The 24,099-nt window shown below is 52.3% G+C and overlaps 1 protein-coding gene across 4 annotated transcripts; it reads left to right on the forward strand.

The window, feature by feature from the left end:
• On the forward strand, positions 1-24,099 carry LOC105476189 (solute carrier family 13 member 2). 4 transcript variants are annotated; one of them, XM_011731881.3, is made up of 13 exons: positions 91-170; positions 13,684-13,804; positions 15,523-15,651; positions 16,766-16,902; positions 17,010-17,215; positions 17,719-17,899; positions 18,012-18,134; positions 19,834-20,052; positions 20,277-20,365; positions 20,653-20,774; positions 21,919-22,080; positions 22,675-22,856; positions 23,365-24,099. In XM_011731881.3, the coding sequence occupies exons 3-13, from the start codon at positions 15,553-15,555 to the stop codon at positions 23,777-23,779; spliced, it is 1,935 nt and encodes a 644-aa protein (XP_011730183.2). In that variant the 5' UTR covers positions 91-170; positions 13,684-13,804; positions 15,523-15,552; the 3' UTR covers positions 23,780-24,099. The 4 variants fall into 4 exon arrangements, with proteins under 4 accessions (XP_011730173.2, XP_070938673.1, XP_011730186.2 ...); XM_011731871.2 differs by lacking the exon at positions 13,684-13,804 and having other exon boundaries at positions 1-170; XM_071082572.1 differs by lacking the exon at positions 13,684-13,804 and having other exon boundaries at positions 1-170; positions 16,619-16,902; positions 22,719-22,856; positions 23,365-23,630.

Consider the following 24,099-nt stretch of genomic DNA (forward strand, 5'->3'; position numbering starts at 1 on the left):
CGTCTTTGGTCCTTCTGTTCCCCAGCTCCTGGAGGCAGTGGCCGTGGCAGCCCTCACTGGTCCATACCATGGCCACCTGCTGGCAGGCCCTGTGGGCCTATCGTTCCTACCTGATCGTGTTCTTCCTGCCCATTCTCCTGCTGCCTCTGCCCATCCTTGTCCCCAGTAAGGTAAGGACTTGGTGTTCTGAGCACACATAACTCCAGGGGGCAGGGGAGGGACTGTCTGGGCCGGGATCGGGCATCCTTAGGTTCCAGCATAACTTCCTCACTGCCGCTGCCCTGGAAGTGAGGCTATCGCCCCCTGCTCCTCCTGAGGACTGAGGCTAGGAGGTCAAAAGGGGCTTTTGCTTGGCACCCAGTTGTAGGAGCCCTGTGTGAATTGCTTAGGTGGGTTTGCAGCCTACTGCCCTAGGAAACAGGAAACCAGTTTCATCAAGGAGATGCAGGAGGGGCAGATGGAGCTGATCTGCCTACTGTGTGCCCACCTAGCCCTGGACTGGGCTCCATGGGGGCTGAGACGGGATGGCTGTGGGGAGGGGAAGGCCGGGTGAGCAGCGGCACAGTGAAGAGGGATGGAAGGAGAATAGGAGAAAGCTGGCTGCAGGCAGTCTGCGTCTTTAAGAGCATAAACAGGAAGAGAAAGAGTTCACCTGTGTATTCAAGGGCTAAGTCTGCGGAGGAGGAGGGGTGGGAGTTGGAAGAGGGGACCCCTGCAGGTAGACAGCACAAAAACTGTGCCCCGGATGGAGGGGGAGCTGGGCACAACCAGGCGTCACTCCCTCCTCCTCCACCCCCAGCAGAAGTCATAACTTCATCTCTCATTAAATTGAGCCCCCAATGCCTGCCCTATCCTAGGCACCCAGTAACCCTTTCTGCCATCTTAAGAGGTCAGGCCTGACTGTCCCATTTGACAGATGGGGAAGGTGAGGTGAAGTCACTTAGTCAAAGTCCCAGGGCAGATCCAAGTTTCATGGAACTTGTGTATTACACACCTTTGGGCCCCAGTCTGTAAGCAAAAGAACACAAAAGTATTCATCTGATATTAGCTTGGGGGTTTGGGAAGGGTCCAGGAGGAAGGCCTTGAAGTTCAATCTTCAGTCAGTCGGCCTCTGGCAAATCACACAGCTGGGAGGTTCAGAGCTGGGTGTGATCTGGTGCCAAAGCCTGTCTTCTCGCCACCCTGCTGCCTCCTGCCCCACCCCACACCCCCAGAACTGCCCATCGAGCCATTTTCTTCCTTTTGTCATAGAGAAATTGAGTCAGACTTTTTTGTTCATGGTGTCCCAAAGGGGTGAGAGACTGGGGGTGGTAGTGGCACAGCCCCTGGGCCCCTGATACCTGCTCAGTAACAAAGCCCAGCTGACCTTTGAGATGACCTTCATCTCAGGCCAAAGCTGGTGGCATCTCAGTGCTAGGAACCCATCAGATGGGTTTTCCGACAGTCTGGGGCACGTGTGTTAACCCCAGGAGGGAAGTCAGACGGGGATTGGATTTCTTCCCAATTCCCTTCGCCTGGGGAAGCACAGCTCAGAAAGATTCGGTATCTTGCCCAGGTCACACAGGAAATGTTGAGCTGGTGCTAGAAGCCATGCCTCTTGGTGAGACTGGGATGTTAGCAGCCCCTGCCTTCTCTGCACCGTATCTGGCCCTGCTACCTGCCTCTGGCTCACAGATGCTGCCGGCCCCATCCTGACTCTGGTCCTGTCTAGGAGAGGCCAGCCCCTCTCAAGGACTTTGCTGCTGCCATTGTCCCCTCACTCTCCTACAAGATAAATATATCCCTCTCTGCCTGATCTCCCCCATCCACATAGGGGGGTGCTGTAATATCTCTCATCGTAAACAAACAAACAAGAGCTGTCTTTCAAGCCCACACTCCTTCCAGATAATGCCTCCTTCTCTGCTCTCTCTCATAACAGGAAACCTCAAGACACTGTCTACACCACAAGCACACTTTCTCTTTTGTCAGCTCCCATCTCCAAGACTCAGACCCCATCAACTTCCTTGTGACCAAACCCTGGGCCACTCTCACATTCCTCAATCCCTTGGCAGTGTTTGTCACAGCTGTCACCCCATCTTTGCCGTGCTGTCTTCTCTTGGCTTTGGTGACACCTTCTCCTGGTTCCTGCCCAGCCCTGCCCCTTCCCACTTTCCTGACCCTGAGGTTTCTTCTCCATCTGACTCTGAGGTTTTCCATCATCCCCACTGCCCCTAGCTGATCTTATGCCATCTCGTGCTTTAAAAAGCATCTCTAAGCTGATGAGTTTTCAATCTGTAACCCCAGCCCTAACTTCTAAACCTGTATTATCTAATGAACAGCAGCCATCTCCCCGATTGGATATTTTCTTTGTAAGCAGGATAAGCAGGACACACTTTTCCACATCCAAATTAAAACCCTTCCTGCCCTTCTCCAGTTGGCTTAGGTATCAAGAAATGCTTCAACCATCTACCTTGCTGCAATAGCCAAAAACTCGAGGGCATTCTTGATTCTTCTCCTTCCCTCCTTTCCACATGCAGCAGAAGGACCTGCTCACTTGATACCCCAAAATACTCAGAATGGAGTCACTCCCCGTCCCTGGATCCACTGTCTCCCCGGTCATTTCCCATGTGTCCCACTCTGCTCAAAACCCTACATTGGCCAGTCACGGTGGCTCACACCTATAATCCCAGCGTTTCGTGAGGCTGAGGTGGGAGGATTGCTGGAGCCCAGGAGTTTGAGACCAGCCTGGGCAACATAGTGAGACCCCACCTTAATTTGAAAAAACAAACAAACAAACAAAAAATCCTACACTGGCTTCCTGTCAAACTTAGGATAAAACCTCTTCAAGCGGCCAGGAGTCACCAAGGCTCAGCCCTGGACACCTCAGGCTCCCTCCCCCTGTGTCCCACCTCTCATTCACTCTCACCCACCCTCACCAGCTTTTTTTCTGCTCCTCACATCGCTCTGGACTGTTCTCCCAGATGCCTCCTTCCCGTTTTTAGGTTTCAGCTTAAATCCGCCTCCTCAGAAAAGCCTTCTCTGACCAACCCCAGTCATTCTTGGGGAAAAGCCCTGTTCTTTTGTTTATAGGGTGTTTACTCTCTGAAATTATCTATCTGCTTATTTTTCACTTCTTCTCTGGCTTCCTGCACTAGAATGTCGGCTCCGTGAGGGCAGGGACTTTGTCTTGTCCCATGCAGAATCCCCAGTGCCTGGCACAAAGTAGATGTTCAAAAAATACTTGTTAGGCTGGGCACAGTGGCTCACACCTGTAATCCCAACACTTTGAGAGGCCAAGGCAGGCAGACCACTTGAAGTCAGGAGTTTGAGACCAGCCTGGCCAACATGATGAAACCTCATCTCTATAAAAAACACAAAAATTAGCCAAGCATGGTGGCACATGCCTGTAGTCCCAGCTACTCGGGAGGCTGAGGCAGGAGAAATGCTTGAACCTGGGAGGAGGAGAAGATTGCAGTGGGCTGAGATCACACCATTGCATTCCAGTCTGGGTGACAGAGCGAGACTCTACCTCAAAAAACAAATTAAAAAAAAATTTTTTTTTTCTTTTTGAGACTGAGTCTCGCTCTGTCATCCAGGCTGGAGTGCAGTGGTGCGATCTTAGCTCACTGCAAGCTCCACCTCTCGGGTTCACGCCATTCTCCTGCCTCAGCCTCCCTAGTAGCTGGGACTACAGGCGCCCACCACCATGCCCAGGTAATTTTTTTGTATTTTTAGTAGGGACGGGGTTTCACCATGTTAGCCAGGATGGTCTTGATCTCCTGACCTCATGATCTGCCTGCTTTGGCCTCCCAAAGTGCCGGGATTACAGGCGTGAGCCCCCATGCCCGGCCACCCCCAACTTTTTGAATGAAGAAAGGAAAGAATGTGCACAAAATGGATCCTGTCCTGCATCCCTGTTGAATCTCTACTCTCTATAATGAGTCCCCGAGCTTAGCCCCATGACCCTGGCCTCCAAAGGGAGAAGAAGGAGCCCCAGCATAGGCTCAAATTTGTGTCCATAATAATAATATGGACATTTGTTGAGTATATTTTGTGTGCTCAGCATTTTGCCATGCACTTCAAAGCATTGTTAGATCATTTATTTCTTTCAAAAGCCTATGTGTTGGACTGGGCATGGTGGCTCATGCCTGTAATCCCAGCACTTTCGGAGGCGGGCACCCAAGGTGGGCGGATCACTTGAGGTCAGGAGTTCGAGACTAGCCTGGCCAACATGGAGAAACCCCATCTCTACTAAAAATCCAAAAATTAGCTGGGCGTGGTGGCACATACCTGTAATCCCAGCTATTCGGGAGGCTGAGGCAGGAGAATCGCTTGAATCCAGGAGGCAGAGGTTGCAGTGAGCTGAGACCGTGCCACTGCACTTCAGCCTAGGTGACAGAGCAAGACTCAGTCTCAAAAAAGAAAAAGAAGCCTATGTGTTACCATGAGGTTACTACTACTATCTGCATTTTACAGACATGTAAACTGAGGGCCAGTGTGGGGAAGCAATTTGCTTAAAGTCCCAGCTAGGAAAAAAGTTTGAACTGGAACCTGGTCTTGGAGTCTCTGCCTGAGGCTCCCTGGGAGATTGGTCAGGCTCCCACTGTGACCCACTTCCCAGGCCATCCTTTCTTATGTCCATCCAGCTGTCAGTCAATCCTCCCACCATACTTCAGTCCAGCATGTCTGTTGAGCTCTTGCTCTGTGTCAGGGGTTACCAAAAGGAATACAGATGTTCCATCCTCACGTTGCTTATGGTCTATAGGAGGAGATAGGTGTTTACACCACACAAAGTTTCAGCCAGAAGGCTGCAGAGCTCAGAGAAGGGAGCAAATTCTTCCAACTGAGTCAAGGGAGAATCTGAAGAAGGTGACATTTGAGTTGGGCCTTGAAGGTTGATGGGGTTTCAACAGTCAGAGGCATCAGCAGAACAGGTGAAGGGAACCACAGAAGGAAAGATGTAGGGGCCGGGAATAGTAGGGTGTGTTGGAGGGGTGGCAACAGAACCTTGAAATGCTAGTCACTCTCTGGTGGTCCCAGCAGATGGAGAACAGGAGGGCCTGGGGTCTTCCTGCTCTCCCAACCCTGCAGCCAGACATGGAAACTTTACATCCTTTCATTCGTTCATCCATCCATGCATCTTGTTAGTGAACACAGAACTCAGTACTGTGTGACAAGTACTGTTTGGGTGTGTTGGGAAGAGAAAGTGGGAGGAGTGGGGAGATACACAAAAAGCAGAAACAATGCAGCAGGCTGTGACCACGGACTGGGGAGGGCTGCTCTAGATGGGGTCAGGGAAGGCCTCCTGAGGAGGGTGTTTCAACACTCTGGGAGGTCAAGGTGGGTGGATCGCTTGAGTTCAGAAGTTCAAGACCAGCCTGGGCAACATGGCAAGACCCTGTCTCCTCACTAAAAACATTAGCCAGGTGTGGTGGTGTGTGCCTGTGGTCCCGCCTACTTGGGAGGCTGAGGCAGGAGGATCACTTGAGCCCAGGAGGTTGAGGCTGCCGTGAGCCATATGGTGCCACTGCACTCCAGCCTGGGCAACAGAGCAAGACTCCTGTCTCAAAAATAACTTCTCTAAAAAGTCAGCCAAGCGCAGCTCTGGGTAAAGAGCCATCCAGGCAGAATACGCAGCAAGTGCAAAGGCCTGTGGCTGGGGTGAGTTGGCAAGTTGAAGGGATTAAGCAAGTCCAGTGTGGCTCGGGGGCTCTCCCTCCCTTAAGAGGCCTCACTAGATTGTTTAAGTCAAGTTTAGAGAAGAGGGTTGAGGTCAGCCAATGTCAGCCTACAAGACTAGAGGGAGGAGTAGGGATTTGGCTGTGAGCGTTAAGGGGTGAATAACTTACGACTCAGGGGTCATTCAGCTAGTAAGTTAGAGTCAAAACGCAAACCCCTCCCGGGACCCAAAGGCATCTGTAAAAACAGTCTTCTAGTGGCCAGGACAGAACTCAGCTGAAGTCAATATTGCATTTATTGTAAGGCCAGAAGGCAGAATTTCTTCATCTGAATCACTGCCCCTTTTAGAATGCATAAACATTACATGTGTTTGAACTTTAAAATCTGTGTAATTAAGGCTGGGAGTGGTGGCTCACACCTGTAATTCTTGCACTTCAGGAGCCCAATGCAGGAGGGTCGCTCGAGTTCAGGAGTTCAAGACAAACTTGGGCAACATAGGGAGATTTGTCTCTACTAAAGATCAAAAAAGTTGGCTGGACGCGATGGCTCACGCCTGCAATCCCAGCACTTTGGGGGCCAAGGCAGGTGGATCACCTGAAGTCAGGAGTTCAAGACCAGCCTGGCCAACATGGTGAAACCCTGTTTCTATTAAAAATACAAAATTAGCTGGGCGTGGTGGCACATGCCTGTAATTCCAGCTACTCGGGAGGCTGAGGCAAGAGAATCGCTTGAACCCAGGAGGCAGAGACTGCAGTAAGTCGAGATCACGCCACTGCACTCCAGCCTGGGCAGCAGAGAGAGATTCTGTCTCAAAAAGAAAAAAAAGATAAAAAACATTAGCTGGGCATGGTGGCGTGTGCCTGTGGTCCCTGTTACTTTGGAGAACCAAGGTGGGAGAATCACTTGAGCCAGGGAGGTTGAGGCTGCAGTGAGCAGTGATCATGCCACTGTACTCCAGCATGGGTGACAGAACAAGTCCTTGTCAAAAAAAAAAAAAAAAAACCTGTGTAATTAAAATACTGTTAGTGCAAGCTGTTCCTGAACCTCAAAGGCAGGGACTTGGATGATTCACTTCGGGCATGAAAACTATACAAGGAATTTGGACCTCTGTTCTGGGCCCCACCTCTACCTTTTGAGACTTCTTGGCCCTCAGTTGAGATAGCAGAGTCCAGTGAACAAAACGTGGATTTTGGAGCCAAACAGGTGTGGGTTCAAATCCATTCAGCAGCGTGTACTGCCATGTGACCTGACCGAGCCTCTTCAAACCCTGTCATCTCTAAGGGGTGTTGTGAAGATGAGCTGAGATAACACACATATATGTAGAGTGCCTGACACTCAGTGCTTGACAAACACATGTTCCCTTTGCCCTCTGCCTCTTGTCTGAATTCCTGGGCCCCTGGAAAACACGGACTGGTCTGGAGTCCTGTGTATATGCCTCACCTCTTCTCCATCGCTCTGTTCAAATGGGCTCTTGTGCTTAGGAGGGCCTCAGATGTTCCCACCTATAGAACAGGAAGGCATGTCTGGTCACCCACCAGATTGGTGAGCTGTGTGCCTAGGAATAGCCATACCTGCAACTGTGCGGAGATTGTTTTTCTAGACTCTGGGATGCCGGGAAGTAGGTTTAGAAGAAGGACCCAGCCTCAAAGGCCAGGGGGATCCCTGGGGCAGAGTCCCCAACTTGGATTTTGCCCAGATTACTAAATCATGTCCCTATTTATCGGCACCTGCTAGGTGAAGGCCAGGAATGGGAAAGTAAGTCACCCCCTTCAACAGTAAAGTTTCCTGGATGTAATCCAGCAGCAAGGCTCAGGGCTGTCGCAAGGCTCAGATTCCTAGAGGAGCATGGGAATGCCATGTTCATCACAGCGCCGGCTTGCGTTTTGCTCTTTAGTGCATACAGGCAGGGCTGGCCCTGGCCCAGGCTGTGATACCAGGACTCTTCCCCCAACTTTTGTTTTCTCCAGCACTCAGAAATTCATTGTTCCTTTGGCCTCTTAAAACAGAAGCTGATGCAACAAAGTCATTCACATCAAGGTGTGCAAATCAATGAAGGACACCTGAATGAGAACAAGCGAAGGGTAGGAAGAGCCACCGCCATCACGTGCAGCCTGAGGCAGGTGTAGGGTGGGAAAGCTTCAGAATGGCCAAAAGGAAAGGCTTCCAGTGCACACTGTTGGGCACAGGGAAGCCATAGGCGGCTAACTAGAAGCAGCACCCCAGATGACTGGTTAGGGGAGCATATTTGGCTTTCTGGGGTTGGTCCTGAGTTGGAAGTAGGAGTAAAGAGTTTGGGGCAAAAATCAGGGGCATTGGCAGTCATCGAGCAAATCCTGAGTGTTTAGGGCTTACTGCTGTAGAGGTTGTCTTTAGACTTCTCGGCTGGTATTACAGACGTTGTGAAACATATTTTTACATATGAACTGGCCATTGTCCCCTTTGTATATTCAGGCCTCAAAGGTAGTGGGCATTTGGCATCTGCCTATTCTTCCTGGAAAAGACTTCCATCTCTCCACACTGTCTCATGTTTTGGTTTGTTTGTGAGATGGAGTCTCACTGTGTTGCCAGGCTGGCCTCAAATTCCTGGGCTCAAGCAATCCTCCTGCCTCAGCCTTCCAAGTAGCCACACACCACTGGACCCAGCACTTTTTCATATTTTAATAGCTGTATTTATTTATTAGTTTAGGTTTTAAAAATTAATAATAATAATTATTATTATTATTTTGAGACAGGGTCTCACTCTGTCACCCAGGCTGGAGTGCAATGGTGCAATCTCAGCTCACTGCAACCTCTGCCTCCCGGGTTCAGGTGGTTCCCCCACTTCAGCCTCCCAAGTAGCTGTGATTACAGGCACATGCCACCATGCCCAGCTAAGTTTTGTTTTTTGTTTTTGTTTTTGTTTTCAGTATTTTTAGTAGAGACAGGGTTTTGCCATGTTGCCCAGGCTGGTCTTGAACTCCTGGGCTCAAGAAATCCTCCCGCCTCAGCCTCCCAAAGTGCTGGGATTACAGGTGTGAGCCACCACCGAAGAGGCTCGGTCAGGTCACATGGCAGTACATGCTGCTGAATGGATTTGAACCCACACCTGTTTGGCTCCAAACTCCATGTATTGAAATACAATACCTGTATTTCAATAAAATTGGTTTCCTTTGTAGTCTTACGTATTTTATTTAGTGCATTTAAAAACCTTATGCTATAAGACACTGGAATGCTTCATCAGGCTGCCAAGGGCATCCTGGTACCAAAAAAAAAAAGTACAAACCCCTATATCAGAAATTTCCCTGGATGTATACAAACATTTGCACACAAATTTTTTAACCACATGTGGTAGTATTTGTGTAATCTTTTATTAAACCACAAGTGTGACCATGCCACTCTCTCTCTGCTTAAAACTCTTTGAGGCCTTCTCCCTTTTTCTCCCCTGTCTTCCAGACAAAGCCCTAGATCGTCTCAGGACAGGCAAGGCTCTTTCCAAGAATGCATCCTGATCTTTTATGTCTCATTCTGTTCTACATTTACTCCCTCACCCCAACCCCCTTTGCCCACTAACTGAACTCCTACTCACTCCTCAGTACCCGCTCAAGGTTCCCTCTCTGGAAGCCTTCCTCAGCCCAGACAAAGGGAGGCTCAGGGACGGGGCCCCTTCTCCTCTGAGCTCCATTCTTCTGGTCTCTGCTTTACAGGCGCTTGGCAGGCTGCCACCTGGTGCCTCGCCTTGCTCCTGAGACCCGGGAGTGCTCACTGCCAGCAGCATGCCCACTTGCTAGGGGCAGGGGGCAGTGGGAGTGTCCCCCATGTGCCAGCCCGTCCCCACCCTTGGGTTAACCTTCAGTCACCAGAGAAATAAGGTGTGACACCTCTGAGACTGTGGGCACATGTGCTGCTGCCTGACAGAGGCCATGATGCCCACAGGTCCCACACCTGCTACACACCCTGGGTCCGGAGTCTGCCCTGGACTCCTTGGCACCTTCACTTCCATTTGTGCCTCATGTATCCTCTCTGGTTCTCCAGAAGCCCAGGAGCACGTTTCTCTCCAGCACCAACCCTGCTACGTGCTCACAGGCTACAATGCTTGAAAACTTATTCCTGGCCAAGCACGGTGGCTCACACCTAGAATCCCAGTGTCCTGGAAGGCGGAGGAGAGAGGATTGCTTGAGGCCAGGAGCTCAAGACCAGCCTGGGCAATACAGCGAGACTCTCATCTCTACAAAAAAAAAAATTTATTTTAATTAGCTGGGTATGGTGGCACACGCCTGTAGTCCCAGATACTCAGATGGCTGAGGCAGGAGGATCACTTGAGCCCAGGAGGTCGAGGATACAGTGAGCTGTGATCACGTCACTGCACTCCAGTCTGGGCAACAGAGTGAGACCCTGTCTCTTAAAAAGAAAAAAATTTTTTTAAAAAACCGTATTCCTACATTTGTTAGGTCTCTTCATCCTTACAGTAACCCAGCTAGGTGGATGTTTCTCTTATCCCCATTTCCAGAGGAGGAAACTGCATAATGGAGATAAATGTGTTTATAGCGGCGAATGCTTGATGTTTCTTACCAGAAAAGCTGAGAGAGGTTAAGTAGCTTGCCCAAGGACACACAGCAGTAAAGCAGGGCCTCAGTACTCAGCACCCTGTGCCCTGGACATGTGCTTTCCCACTAAAGAAGAAGCAAGCTGCCAGGCTTAGGGTTTGGAAGTCCCTCTGGGGGTCTCTCTCTTCAGCCTGCCCTTCAGTCCAGCCCACACAGGCACTCAGACTCCCTGAGGGCCAGCGCTGGGCCTGACTGATGCCTCTACCCCTAGGGCCCATGTTCATTCACCCATTCATTCAGTGTCAACTCTGCTAAACAGATGCCAGGCACCCTGCGGGGGTGAGCAGAAACAGACTTGCACCCTGCTCCCTGAAGGGTAGAGTCTGACAACAAAGATGGATACTCATCATTTAGTCCCTAAAACTAAATGTTTAATTGCAGACTATGATGAGTGCTCTGCAGAAGACGTACAGGGACTTAGAGTGTGAAAAATGGGAACTATATCCCCACCTGGAAGCCAGCCTGAAAAATCAATATTTGAGCTAAGATCTCAAGAACCAGTAGATATCAACTAAGCAAAGTAGGGAGGGAAGAGAGGTCCAGAGAGAGGAAATTGTGGGCAGAGGCCCTGTGGCCAGAGGGAGGATGCAGTATTTGAGGAACCCACAGAGGGCTGGTATGGCCAGAGCAGAGAGAGTAAGAGGGAGAGTGTTAAGATACGAGGCACAGACCAACCCTGAACTTAGGTTCCTGAAAGCACTAGGAAGCCACCAAAGGGATGTGAGCTGTTTTGAGATGAGTGTGTGTGTGCTGAGGGAGGGGGAGTACAAATTAAACAGATTTGTGCTTTGAGATCACTCTGGCTGCAGCAAGGAGAAAGGATTTTAGGGTCAAGAGAGGAAGCTGGGAGATGAATAAGGAGGCTTTTGCAGAGGTCTTGCTGAGACTTGGACCAGGCTAGTGTTTCAGAGCTACAGAGAAATAAATGGGAGCACTCAAGGGGCAGAACCAGCAGGACTGGGTGCATGGCCCAGAGAGGGTATTTGTGGAATGAGTGGCTGATGAACAGGCAGGAGGCCAAGGGCCTGCCCGCAGTGGGCTTCTAATCACGGGGATTGACTGCTGGGTGGAGAAGAGTAAGGATCTGAACAGGGTGACTTCCTTGGGGGTGGGGATGACACCAGTGGGAAAGGAGGCTTTACAGACCAGGCCAGCACCTGCAAAAGAGCTACAAGCTAGATCACAGAGGAGAAAGAGGCTACGCCCCTGTCCTCAGGAGCCATATACAGATCCTGAGAGGAGAGTAGCTGCTACGGTCAAGAAACAGAGCTAGGGAACAACCACCCTGCTGACCTGGGGAAGGAGGAGGCAGGGCCAGAGGCAGAAAGAAGAGCATTGCCACCAGAAGGAAACTCTTCCCTGCTAGTTTCTGAGCTCCAGGAGGGGCCACCAGGGACTGCAGTGCAAGCTATGCCTTGCACAACTCCATATGAGAATGGTGACCTGGACTTGTGCAGTGCAGCAGTCCTGGGGAGCAGCCAGTGGCCAGCGTGTAAACCAGCTGAGTCCCATGCCATAGGCTGCCAGTTGAGCTTGGCTGTCCTAGGTTCCATAGAGCTGGGCTGCAAGGCAGAGAGCATTAGAGTGACCTGGAAAGATAAGGCTGATCCCCAAAGCCCCACTTCTAGAGCTGGGAACACTGACCTTGTAATTGGATATACTGTGTGCCTAAGAAGAAAAGACCCCTAGGGCTCTGCCTTCAGGGAGTGCCCAAGAGTACCTGACCCAGGGGGCCTCTCAGAACACTGACAGCTCCTCAGTCTCAAACCCCAACCCTCCCTGAGTCTTGGTTCTGCCCTTTTCAGAAAATTACTTTGAAATGCACAGGCCAGGCACAGTGGCTCACACCTGTAATCCCAGCATCTTGGGAGGCTGAAGTGGGAGGATCACTTAAAGCCAGCAGTTCGAGACCAGCCTGGGCCACAAAGCAAGACCCATCTCTACAAAGAATACAAAAAAAAAAAAAAAAAAAGAAAGAAAATTAGCTGGGCATTGTGGTGCATGCCTGTAGTCCCAGCTATTTGGGAATCTAAGGCGGGAGAATTGCCTGTGCCCAGCAGTTGGAGGCTGCAGTGAGCTATGATCACACCATGAACTCCAGTCTGGGCAACAGAGAGAAACCCTGTCTCTAAAAAATTTTTTTTAATTAGAAAAAGTAAGAAATAAAATGTACAAAATAAAAGGCATGGGATCACAAATAAACCAATTATTTTGAAATACAGGTATCAAAATATGGAAAAATAAATTGCAGCCCAGAAATAGATGTGTTTCCTTGCTGGTGCATTAGGTAAGATCTAAAGTTGGTATAATAATTACCGAAATTTCTAAATAAGGATGGAGGTAAACAGAATGTCGAAATATATTCTGAGATAACTGTGACAACTTATCTGGATCAGTGTCTAATAGCTGATAGTCACAATCAAATATCTGTGACCAAGTCACCAATAATACCATTAATAGCACTATGATTTTATGTTCACAACCTTAGTTTGATGTTAGTGAATAGATAAAATAGTTTTCCCGTTTAACTTCACGGATCCTCGGAATTCCATGCCCCAGTTAAGAATCTCATGATGCAGGGAGAACAAGTCAGCAAATTGTGCTCCAGCTTGACAGGCTGCCCAGAAGGCGGGACGGGGACGCAGGGCCAAAGCCACCAGGGTTAACAAAAGCTTCTGGATGGAACTTTGGAACAGGTCTTGTGTTTTGATCCAGAGATAGAGAGGGACCCATCACAGACACAGGCATACAGGGGCGGGAGCCATGTATCACACACACTGGAGCACATGGAGGCGAGTCTGACTTTTTTTTTTTTTTTTTTGATGCAAGGTCTCACTCCGGTTGCCCAGACTGGAGTAGTGCAGTGACATGATCTTAGGTCACTCCAGCCTCAACCTCCTGGGTTCAGGTGATTTTGCCACCTCAGCCTCCCAAGTAGCCGGGACTACAGGTGCTCACCACCTCACCCAGCTAATTCTTTGTATTTTTAGTAGAGACTGGGTTTTGCCATGTTGCCCAGGCTGGTCTCGAACTCCTTTACTCAAGTTGATCTGCCCGCCACGGCCTCCCAAAGTGCTGGGATTACAGGCATGAGCCACCATGCCCAACCTGGTCTGATTATTAACAACTCCCTTTGGAGTATGGAAACGGGGTCTCAAAGTGACATGACTTAACAGAGCCCAGCCACAGGAAGTGGCAGGCCCTGGGGAAGATAGCTCTGGATTCAGAGCCCCAGCTGCTTCTCCCTACATCCACTGGTCACAGGGAGCCTGAGGCTGAGGACACCCTCAAATGCAAGTGATCATGCTCAGGGTAGCAGGTGAAAGCTGGGGCCCGGGAAGCAGATAGCCTGGCTTCTCCACTTACTATATGTGTGACTGTGAGGCATTTTTGAACTCTATTCACTCCTTTCTTTTTTCAACTGTGAAATGGGAACAAGAAGTTATTACCTCTGAGAGCAACTAAATGCAACTTGTAAAAGTGTTTGAAGCACATAGAATATGATGCCTGGCATGCAGTCACCCTCCAATACTTGTACAGAAACTTCTTCCTGAATCAGCAGAGTGAGTGCCATCCCAGCCCCGCCCCTTGTCTCTGGCCAGACAGTTCTGGGTGGACAGGGTGGAGGACACCAGGGTCCAGGAGGGCTGGCCTGCCCTTAGTCCAGGAGGAGGGTAATGGGCCATTCAGCCATTGCGGGTGAGGAAACACTGGCACCAGCAGAATCCTGTGGGGGGAGGTGGGGGCTGGGCTTCTCTGGTTGAGGGTCAAAATGGCCCCACTCCTGGGGCTGATGAGTTTATGGCCAGGATGAAGAGGGATAGCAGAAGTTTGGTGGAAAGAGAGCTTGGCTTCCGACAGATTTGGTGGGGCTATGTGCAGCTGGGCAGCTGGGCACTGCACAATTGTTGGGGCACCATTCACATAGACTAAAAGGGGAGTGCTCTTAGGTAGCGCTTGAAGGTTACCCAATCCCAATCCCTTATCTGAGTTCCATCCAGGCTCTGCCGCTTTTTGTGATAGTTCTGTGACCTTGAGCAAGCCATTTACCCTCTGAGCTCCTCTATAAGGTGGGACCACCACACCCACCTTAATGGCTGTTATGTTTTCATGTAAGCACAAAAATGACAATACTAAGTTCCTAAGAATTGCTGAATAGCAGCTGCCTCCTCCCCCAGGCCACCACCTACTCCCACCTCAGGGACCCTTCCCAAGCTTTAGGGTACTAAGAGTGTGAGCCTAGCCTGTATGAGGTGGAGAGGACAAGGACGGGGCAATTGGGATGGGTAAGGGAGGAGGGGCCCCCCAGCCCCACTGTCCAACAAACCCCAGCATGTGGCCCCTTCCTTTGGCAAACAAAGAGAGGGCAGGTGCCCGGCCCCTGGAGAGGGGATATGGGTGCCCTCTCCTGGCTAATGATTCCCCAGCCCTGGGAGAGGCTCTATAAGGAGGGTGGGCCTCCATTCCTGCCCCAGGTCCCCTTCCAGGCCTGAGGTCAGGCTTCTCTAGACCTAGAGGTTTCATGTAGGAAAGGGGGACTTCTGGTACCCAAAGACCCACGAGACTCAGTGTTGCCCCACAATTCCCTGCACAACACAAGCATCTTGGGGGAAACTTTACATAGCCTATAAATGTAAATTGCTCCTCTGGAGTTGTGTAATGCAGCAGACAGACCAGGATTGCTAGAAAAGAGACTCTCCACCATTCCCAAAACTCTCCAGTGATTCATTCATTCAGACAAGATTTGCTCCAAAACCTGCTGGGTCCTGAGCTCCAAAGATCCAGATGCCACAAAACCGACTCTGTCTGATGGAGAGCTCACTCCTAGCAGAGGGAACAAACACTAAATGTCCAACAAACAAACATACTCTTGCTGCTTGTGATAAGAGCCAGGGAAAGCCAGGGTGCCAGGCAAAGGTCCACGTTGCCCAGGTCCCGCTCCTTCTCTGGCAGCCCCCATCTCATCTTGGGATCCTCAACTGGGTCCCCTGCAATCCCTTTGGTCTGGATGGGGACTGGTAACCAACTCCAGACTTTCTGAAGTGGCTGGCTTATAATGTCTGGGCTCCCCAAGGTCAAAGACAAGGTGATATTGAGTGCTTTGCGTTGTTTTTTATTTACATTTTGAAATGAGACCTTGGGCTTGGGAATCGATGGCTATGGGTGTCACAGGCTCTCCCAAGGCAGTTACAAGTGGCCTGGTTTGTCTGAGGGACAGGAGGTGGCATGGCTCTGGGACACAGGCCCTCTGACAGCTCTGCTGCTTCCCTCCCACCTGCAGGAGGCCTACTGTGCATATGCCATCATTCTCATGGCGCTCTTCTGGTGCACTGAAGCCCTGCCCCTGGCTGTCACCGCCCTCTTCCCCATCATCCTGTTCCCTATGATGGGCATCATGGATGCCTCTGAGGTGAGCCCCCATCCATAGGAGAAAGCGTTCTGGGCAATGCGGGAGGCCAGGGGGTGGGTTCCCTCAGACCTTGTTGACTAAGGAAGCCTCATCATAGGCAGGGCACATGGATTAGGGGTTCCTGCGTCTGCATGAGGAGGAAGTCAGCTAGAAGGCTGCAGGCTGGGGTGGGGAGGGGTGCAGAATTAGTGCTGAGAGTTCATTCAAAGTGGGAGTGATGAGCCAGCCTTAGGTGGGAGGTGGAAGGCCTGGTGACACAGAAAAGGGGCCTTGAAGGCCAGCTAACACACTCATATACTTCTAGTTCAGTGGCTCTTGAACTTGAACAGCGTCGGGGTCACCTGGAGGGCTGGTTAAAACACAAATGGCTGGGTCCAGAGTTTCTGATTCAGTAGATGTGGGGTAGGGCCTAAGCATTTTATTTCTAACGAGTTCCAGTAGATGGTGATGATGCTGACCCAGCGACCATACTTTGAGAACCGCTGTCTAGTTTTGAGAAACAGCACTAAAATATCTATCTCCCAGGCCATGGCTTGAAACATGAATGGAATCACAGTAGATTATCTCCCAATTAATTATTCCCGAGGGGAGATAAAGTGAGTTTGGCAAGAAGAGGGGAACCTGGTTGATATTAAATGGTAGATAATCCAGGCCAGGTGTGGTGGCTCATGCTTGTAATCCTAGCACTTTAGGGGGCCAAGGCAGGTGGACCACTTGAGCTCACGAGTTCGAGACCAGCCTGGCCAACAAGGTAAAACCTCATCTCTACAAAAAATACAAAAATTAGTCGCACATGGTGGTGCATGCCTGTAGTCCCAGCTACTTGGGAGGCTGAGGTGGGAGGATGGTTTGAGCCAAGGAGGTGGAGATTGCAGTGAGCTGTGATTGTGCCACTGCACCTCCAGCCTGGGCAACAGAGCTAGACCCTGTCTCCAAAAAGTTGAATTTAATTTTTTTTAAATGGCAGATTATTCAGAGACCATTTCCATCGAGTTTCGAGAGCCCAGGGGAATGGCAGTCTGTGGGAATGTCAGTGACTGAATCCCATAAGCTCGGGGGCAACGTGGGAGACTCCAGGGTCTTCCCCCCGCTCAGCCATGTCTCCGCCTGGCAGGTTGCCATGGAGTATCTTAAGGACTCCAACATCCTGTTCTTCGGGGGGCTGCTGGTGGCCATCACAGTGGAACACTGGAACCTGCACAAACGCATCGCCCTCCGGGTCCTCCTCATCGTTGGGGTGCGGCCTGCCCTGTGAGTTCCTGCAAACCAGCACGGGAGAACCTGATGAGGAGATGTTCTGGGCACCCAGTTCCTGAAGGGAAGCTGCAACAGCAGTGTGTCTGTCTGCCCGTCCCTAGGCTAATGCTGGGCTTCATGCTGGTCACGGCCTTCCTGTCCATGTGGATCAGCAACACGGCCACCTCGGCCATGATGGTGCCCATCGCACATGCCGTCCTGGACCAGCTGCACAGCTCACAAGCCAGCAGTAACCTTGAGGAGGGCAGCAACAACCCGACCTTCGAGCTCCAGGAACCAAGTCCCCAGAAGGAGGAAACCAAACCTGGTGAGAAAAATGAGGCTAGACCCTGCCCCAACTCCTTGGTTCTTGGAGAGAGTCTGAGGGTCTGTCCGTTTCGAGGGCTGGTCATCTTGGAGCCTTTGGGGAGAGAAGAAAGAGATGCAAGAAGGACAGTGACCAATTTGTTTTTCCTTTCTTTAAAATGGCAAGTTCCCTGTGTTGGGAATCCCCTCACCCCTGGGCAAGCCAAGATGCTTGGTCACCATAGCAAGAAGAGAGCTGGAGTCTAGGTGGACAGTCCAAGGTCTAGGATCCATTCTTCCTGTGTGGTTTGGGTAATCAGAGATCAGAGAGATTCTGAGGCCGCTCCCAGCCTGAGACTCTGGGGATTGCTGGGCCCCTCAGGCCTGCAGACATCCTCTGTCCTCCTTCCAGCCCCAGTCTGGGCTGTTCACAGACAAGGTGCCTTTGAGGCCCTCGCAGCCCTGGCCACATTCCCCAGAGCTGGTCCCGTACCTGCCCCCACCTGGGCTCTCCCCTGTTCCCAGATAATGGGCAGGCCCTCCCTGTCACATCTGCTCCTTCGGAGGGGAGGGTACATCTCAGCCAGGAGCATCTCCGCCTCACCCAGTGCATGAGCCTGTGTGTGTGCTACTCCGCCAGCATCGGGGGCATCGCCACGCTGACCGGCACCGCACCCAACCTGGTGCTGCAAGGCCAGATCAACTCGTGAGTGACAAGGGATGGGCCACCTTGAGGGATCTGCACACTCACTGGGAGGTGAATGGGGGTGGGCAGTTCTCGGGGCAACGTCATACGGCAGCCCATGTTCCTCCTTCAGGCTCTTCCCCCAAAACGGCAACGTGGTGAACTTCGCCTCCTGGTTCAGCTTCGCCTTCCCCACCATGGTCATCTTGCTGCTGCTGGCCTGGCTGTGGCTACAGATCCTCTTCCTGGGCTTCAAGTAAGTGGTAAAGTCGGTAAGAGAAGCCCAGGTCCCTGCCCTCAGCCCTGGGAGCTTCCAGTTGGGTCCGGATGTGGAAAATGATATTATCACTATCCCAGTGAGAAGGCGTCTCCCTGCCAAGTCCCCTCTGTGCACTTGGACCCCCATTTGAGGAAATTACTGGGTAAAGAGTATTATCCCATTTCACAGACACGCAAGCTGAGGCTTCAGGAGTGGTTTGCAACTAGATTGTCAGTGCTGGGACTGCAAGCCAGTCACTTGATGCCCCTTCCCATAATGCTCCACTGTCCTTTGATAGGTGCTTAAGGAGCACACACTGAGCATGGTTAGTTACAAAACCACCTGCTGTGTTCCTACTGTATACTGGGTCATGTGTAAGGCACTGAGAATACTAGAAGACACTAGGCACAGTCCCTGTCCTTGTAGCCCATCAGGTGGATGATGATATGGTGGGGGCCATGACAGAGGGAAGCCCAGATGCTGCAGGAGCACAGAGAACACAGTGCCTAGTTCAGCGCAGGTGAGTGAAGATTCCAGAACACCATGAAGGAGATCATGCCTGGGCTGAATCTTGAAGGACTAGAAGTCAGCCAGGTAGAGAATGGGTGCAGACATTCCAGGCAGCAGGAGCAGTTTGCACAAAGCACAGAGGCAAGAATGGACATGATGTGCTTGAGGGAACTCTAGTTCTGCAGGACTAAAACACAAACAGCAAAAAGGAGCATCAGGTCATGAAGCTGGAGAAGTAGGCAGGGGAAGGTTCTAGAAGCTCTTATGTGCCACCCAAGTGTTTGGATCTTGTCCTTGAAGCCAAGAGTAATAAATGGATTTCATTCCTACTTCCACCAGGTTCCTGGTAGTCACTGTTTGGAACTCTGAGTTGGAAAATCATGGGAGACCCTGCTAAGGCTCAGTTAGTATCAAGTCTGTGATTGATTAGTGATGTCTGCCATGAGTATGGGATAGGAGTGATGGTATGAATTATAATTTGCCCTTCCTGCCCAGGCAGTGGAGAGCCCTTGAAAGTTTTTAAGCATTGCTCCTGCACTTTGGAAAAATCACTTGGGCAAATATAAGGAAGCTGGATTAAAGTTGGGGGCTGGTACAAGGCAAGGTGGTAGTAGAAGAGGTCAGCACAGTACCAGACACCATGGGGGAGTCAAAGATATGTGAAGCGTGACCAGCAGGGAGGATGAGATTTACCCAAGTGGAAAGTTAAATGTCAACACAAGTTAAGTCAGCAGCAGAAGGAAGTGGACTGCAGCCTATTGTGCCTCTGAGGACAAGGCAAGTGGGACTCCGGCTGGCAGGGGATACCCAGAGCAGGCAAAGGAGGGAAGGGAGGACTTCCTGAAGGTTGTTGGAGGAGGAGAGCTGTGAGCCAGGGCTGGAAGAAGTCCCAGGGTTTGAGCTGCTCGGTCTTTCTCACCCTGGGCAAGGGAGGGTTCAGCACCATAGAACCCCTGGAAGAAAAGGGGCTCAATGGAGCAGGGCCAAGCATGGGGAATAAGCAAGAACTATGACCCCTAAAAGTCTTCTGCTCTTCCTCCAGAACCTCAGGTGGAGCCAGGACCTGAGTGTGGTGACCCTGAGATGCCCTCTCTGGGCCTCAGCCTTTAGATCATAGGCACGCAGAGCCCCTTGCTCCCTGCCTGGAGCAGGCCCCCCACAAACTGCCCCGTCCCTCTGCCTGCAGCTTCCGGAAGAACTTTGGCACTGGGGAGAAAATGCAGGAGCAACAGCAAGCAGCCTACGGCATCATCCAGACCGAGCACAGGCTGCTGGGCCCCATGACCTTTGCAGAAAAGGCCATCAGTGTCCTGTTCGTCATTCTGGTGCTGCTCTGGTTCACCCGGGAGCCGGGATTTTTTCTTGGCTGGGGCAACCTCGCTTTTCCCAATGCCACGGGGGAGAGGTGAGAGTTGCAGGGGATGGGAGGAGGACACATCTGGGACTTACATGCTTAGGGAGGAGGAAAGGGTGTAGGGCCCTCATTGCAGAACAGGAGGTAACACTTGGTGGGGGATGAAGTTTCCCCAGGCTTGTCTATGGGAGGGGCTCCTCTCCACCACCCTCCACCTTGTGGCCCTGAACAACCCCAAGCTGCTAACCCAGCCTTCCCTGTCCCCCCACCAACAGCATGGTGTCCGATGGGACAGTGGCCATCTTTATCGGTGTAATTATGTTCATCATACCCTCCAAGTTCCCAGGGCTGACCCAGGACCCAGGTAAGCACCTGGACTGGGGCAGGGAAGGGTCTCCAGGCAGCCCCTGCCTTCAAGTATGTAATGTACCTTCCACCACACTTGGCAGGAGTAGGCAAAGCCCAGAAAGGCTGGAACGACTTGCCAAGGGCACAGAGACTCAGGGACAAAGATGAGATGTTGCAGAACTGAGAGTCCCCCCTCCTACATGCATTAAGCTCCAAAAGGGACCCACACAGGGAGCCCCCAGATGGAGAGGGGAAAGGCCTGTTTGTTCTTTGGTTACCCGTCCTTCTCTGCTTGGGGAGTAGAAAACCCAGGGAAGCTGAAGGCCCCTCTTGGCCTCCTCGATTGGAAGACAGCGAACCAGAAGATGCCGTGGAATATCGTGTTATTGCTGGGTGGTGGCTATGCCCTGGCCAAGGGCAGTGAGGTGAGAGGCCCCCAGCCCCCTCCTTAGCTTGTGTGAGGGAGACTGTGGCAGGAAGAGAGGGGGCCCTGCTTCTGTCCCACAGAGGGGAGACCTGGTTCCCATGTAGGAGCCTCTCAGGTGGGCAGAGCCTTTGCAGCAGCTGGGGAGACCTAGAGCCCCCATGTGGGAGGAAGAAACACAAGCCCTAGGGACCTCTCCTTAGTTCAGTTCTCAAAGTCCAAGGGAAGGCAGGATTCTCTGGTGGGGCGGGGCCTGTTCTCAGAGACAAATGCCATCCCACCCCAGCCCCTTGCCCCCTGCCAGACAGAGCACGCAATAGCATCTGCACTGAAGTAACTGGGGGTTATGTTGACGCGGTCTGCCCACTACAGCCACCAGGGGGCACCATGATCACACCCACCCAGGCTCTGGGGACCAGAACATCTTTCCCCAGAGCCTCCATCCAAAAGAGGGAAATCCCTGACACGGCATCCCTGGGCCTCAGTGTTCTGGCTCAAACAGGAGGCAGCTGCCCAGGTCAGGGATTGGTGCAGGGTACTCCTGGGTCTGTGGCATGTTCATCCACTGACTGTGCCCAGTGCTGTGCTAGGCACTGGCCCCACTGAGCAAGGTTAAGTCCCAGCTTACAGCCTGGCATTCCAGACGTGGCAAGGCAAGACCTCGGAGCTCTTCTGACCCTGTGGACTGTCCCTATCCTCCCATTAGCCTCTTCCAGCCTCTATCAGGGTCCTCCCCCAACTTTCCCTCCCTGCGAGGAGCAAGGTCCTCTCTGCCCCAAGCCACTGGACTGGAAGGGGCAGGAAGAGGGCTAAGGTTGTCAAGGGACCTCCTGAGAGAGGTCAGAAAGGCAAGAGTAAGTGCGGTCAATGATTTTTGCTCCCACCAAGCCCCAAGTTTCCCAAGAAGGCCCTTTGGCCCCCTTTCCTAATTTCTCATCTGCCCCTTCTTCCCACACCCAGCTGTTCTTCAAGAGCAGGAAAGGGCGCCCCTTGGTCTTAGCTGGATCCTAACATCCCTTTAGAGCTGTCTTTGACTCTGAATACCAGGGAGGTGTGAGCAGGAGCAGGAGCCTCATAGAGACTCAGCAGAGGACTTGGGGGCCCAGGCAGCCTTGCCTCTCACACACCATCCTCCTCGCCCACAGCAATCGGGCCTGTCAGAGTGGCTGGGAAACAAGCTGACCCCACTGCAGAGTGTGCCAACTCCAGCCATTGGGGTCATCCTCTCCCTCCTGGTGGCCACCTTCACTGAGTTCACTAGCAACGTGGCCACTACTACGATCTTCCTGCCCATCCTAGCCTCCATGGTGAGCTGGCCCTCAGAAACACCTCCTCCAGGTAGTCCTCCAGCCTGCCCCACCGGGGCTTCTGCCTGCTGGGCAGAGTATCCTGTCTTTGCACCTCCTCTTTTCCTTTTCCTGAAGAGGACCCCTGAGTTTCCAGCCTTCCCCAGGCTCTTGAGCCACCTTGGGCCCCAAGGCACTTTGGCCCCTGACTCACCCCGTCCCTCGTGACGTCACCTCTGGAGTATCCTGATGGGGATCCTCGTGGCCTCACCCACGTCCCCACCCCAGTCCCTGTTCTGATCATTCCTGGGGTGACGGGGTGAAATTGCTCCCCGAAGCGTCCCAAGCCCCTTCCTCCCCAGACGTGTTCCTACAGCCTTTGATGACACCCCCGGAGCCCCTTTGAGATCTGTTTTATGGGCCCCTCCCCTCACCACACCCCACAAGGCAGGGCAGCACACTCATTCCCTCCAGAGAGGTCAAGAGGCCCTTCCCAGGTCACCCAGTGCCTTCTGGGAGAAGTGGTGGGCTCATGACCAGAGAGCGTACTGGGGTGCAGGGGTTGTCCCCCAGAGAAGCAGGATAATTGGTTGGGGGCCATGCCTCTCCCTCCAGGATGGGGACCAAGGTCAGCTCTGCCCCACTGCCTCCCACTCCAGGCCCAGGCCATCTGCCTCCACCCTCTCTACGTCATGCTCCCCTGCACTCTGGCCTCCTCCCTGGCCTTCATGCTGCCTGTGGCCACCCCACCCAATGCCATCGTCTTCTCTTTCGGGGGAATCAAAGTGTTGGATATGGTGAGTGGCAGGGAGGCCTGAATGCCTCATCCCTCCTTCCTGCTCTGACTTTCCATCTTAGTGAATCACAAAGCAGCTTAAAGCCACTGAGAGTCTCAGAGTTGAGCGGGCCCTCATCTGGGATGAAGGTGCAGTGGGGGAGGTTGGGACATGACCGCTCAGTGGTGGCATCTTCAGGCCCTGCCAGCCCCAGGCTATGTGAGAGGGAGGGAAGCGGGTGGGGAATATGGGGAAGGCTCCAAGATGCCAGGCACCCACACTCAGGGAGATGAGCTCAGAGAGAACAAGCCCAGGGCCCTGGAAGCTCAGGAGTGTCCCTTTTCCCTGTTAGCACTGGGAGTAAAGCAAGGGGCAAAGGCATTGGCTATGCTGCAGGTTGGACCAAAGGGAGAACTTCCCAGAGAGAATTTTGTTGGTGGGAGGGCTCCTGTGCACCCCCAAATACCTGGGGACTTGGGGGCAGTCCGGCCCAGCCCCTGCTTAGCCAAATGGACTTTCCTCACACCAGGCCCGGGCGGGATTCCTGCTCAACATCATTGGAGTCCTGGTCATCACACTGGCCATCAACAGCTGGAGCATCACCATCTTCAGCCTGCACTCCTTCCCCTCCTGGGCTCATTCCAACACCACAACCCAGTGCCTGCCCAGGCCGGCCAACACCACCATGCCAAGCCCCTAGGCTGGGGCGCAGCCCATCGGCCATGTCCAGGAAGACCTACCCCGTTCCCACTCCTCTGAGCCGGGAGGGGACACCCCAAGCTCCCAGCTCCAGGCCAATGGCCTTTCTCTTGTGTGTCTGTAAGGAAGGTGTGTATGCTCAATTTCCTATGTGCCGGAAGAAAAGGTGTGTGCGTGCGCGCGTGTGTGTGTGTGTGTGTGCGCGCGCGTATGGGTGCGCCTGCATGGATGGGAGGGGTGTGTGATGTGAGGCTATCTGAGGGGGGCTGTGTGCAATGCACATGATCCTAGGTGTGTATGCTGGATAATGCACATGTGTGTGTTCACAGACAATACAACATGTCCTCTCTGGTGCCCCAGGTCTTGGTCTCCCCAGTTTAGTGACCAGACTTATTTGCACTGTATTTATTGGAACTCAGGCTTGGAGTGGCCTGGGAGGAGGGCCTGCCAGCAGCTGCCATGGGAACAGCCTCTGGGACTGGCCCAACATACTGAGGGCTCCCCAGCCTTCCAGTGTTTTGGTGGAGGTTCAAATATTAACCACATTAAAGTCTTTTTCAATAAA

This window comes from Macaca nemestrina, chromosome 17, assembly GCF_043159975.1.
Source record: "Macaca nemestrina isolate mMacNem1 chromosome 17, mMacNem.hap1, whole genome shotgun sequence".
In the NCBI taxonomy this organism is placed as follows: domain Eukaryota; kingdom Metazoa; phylum Chordata; class Mammalia; order Primates; family Cercopithecidae; genus Macaca; species Macaca nemestrina.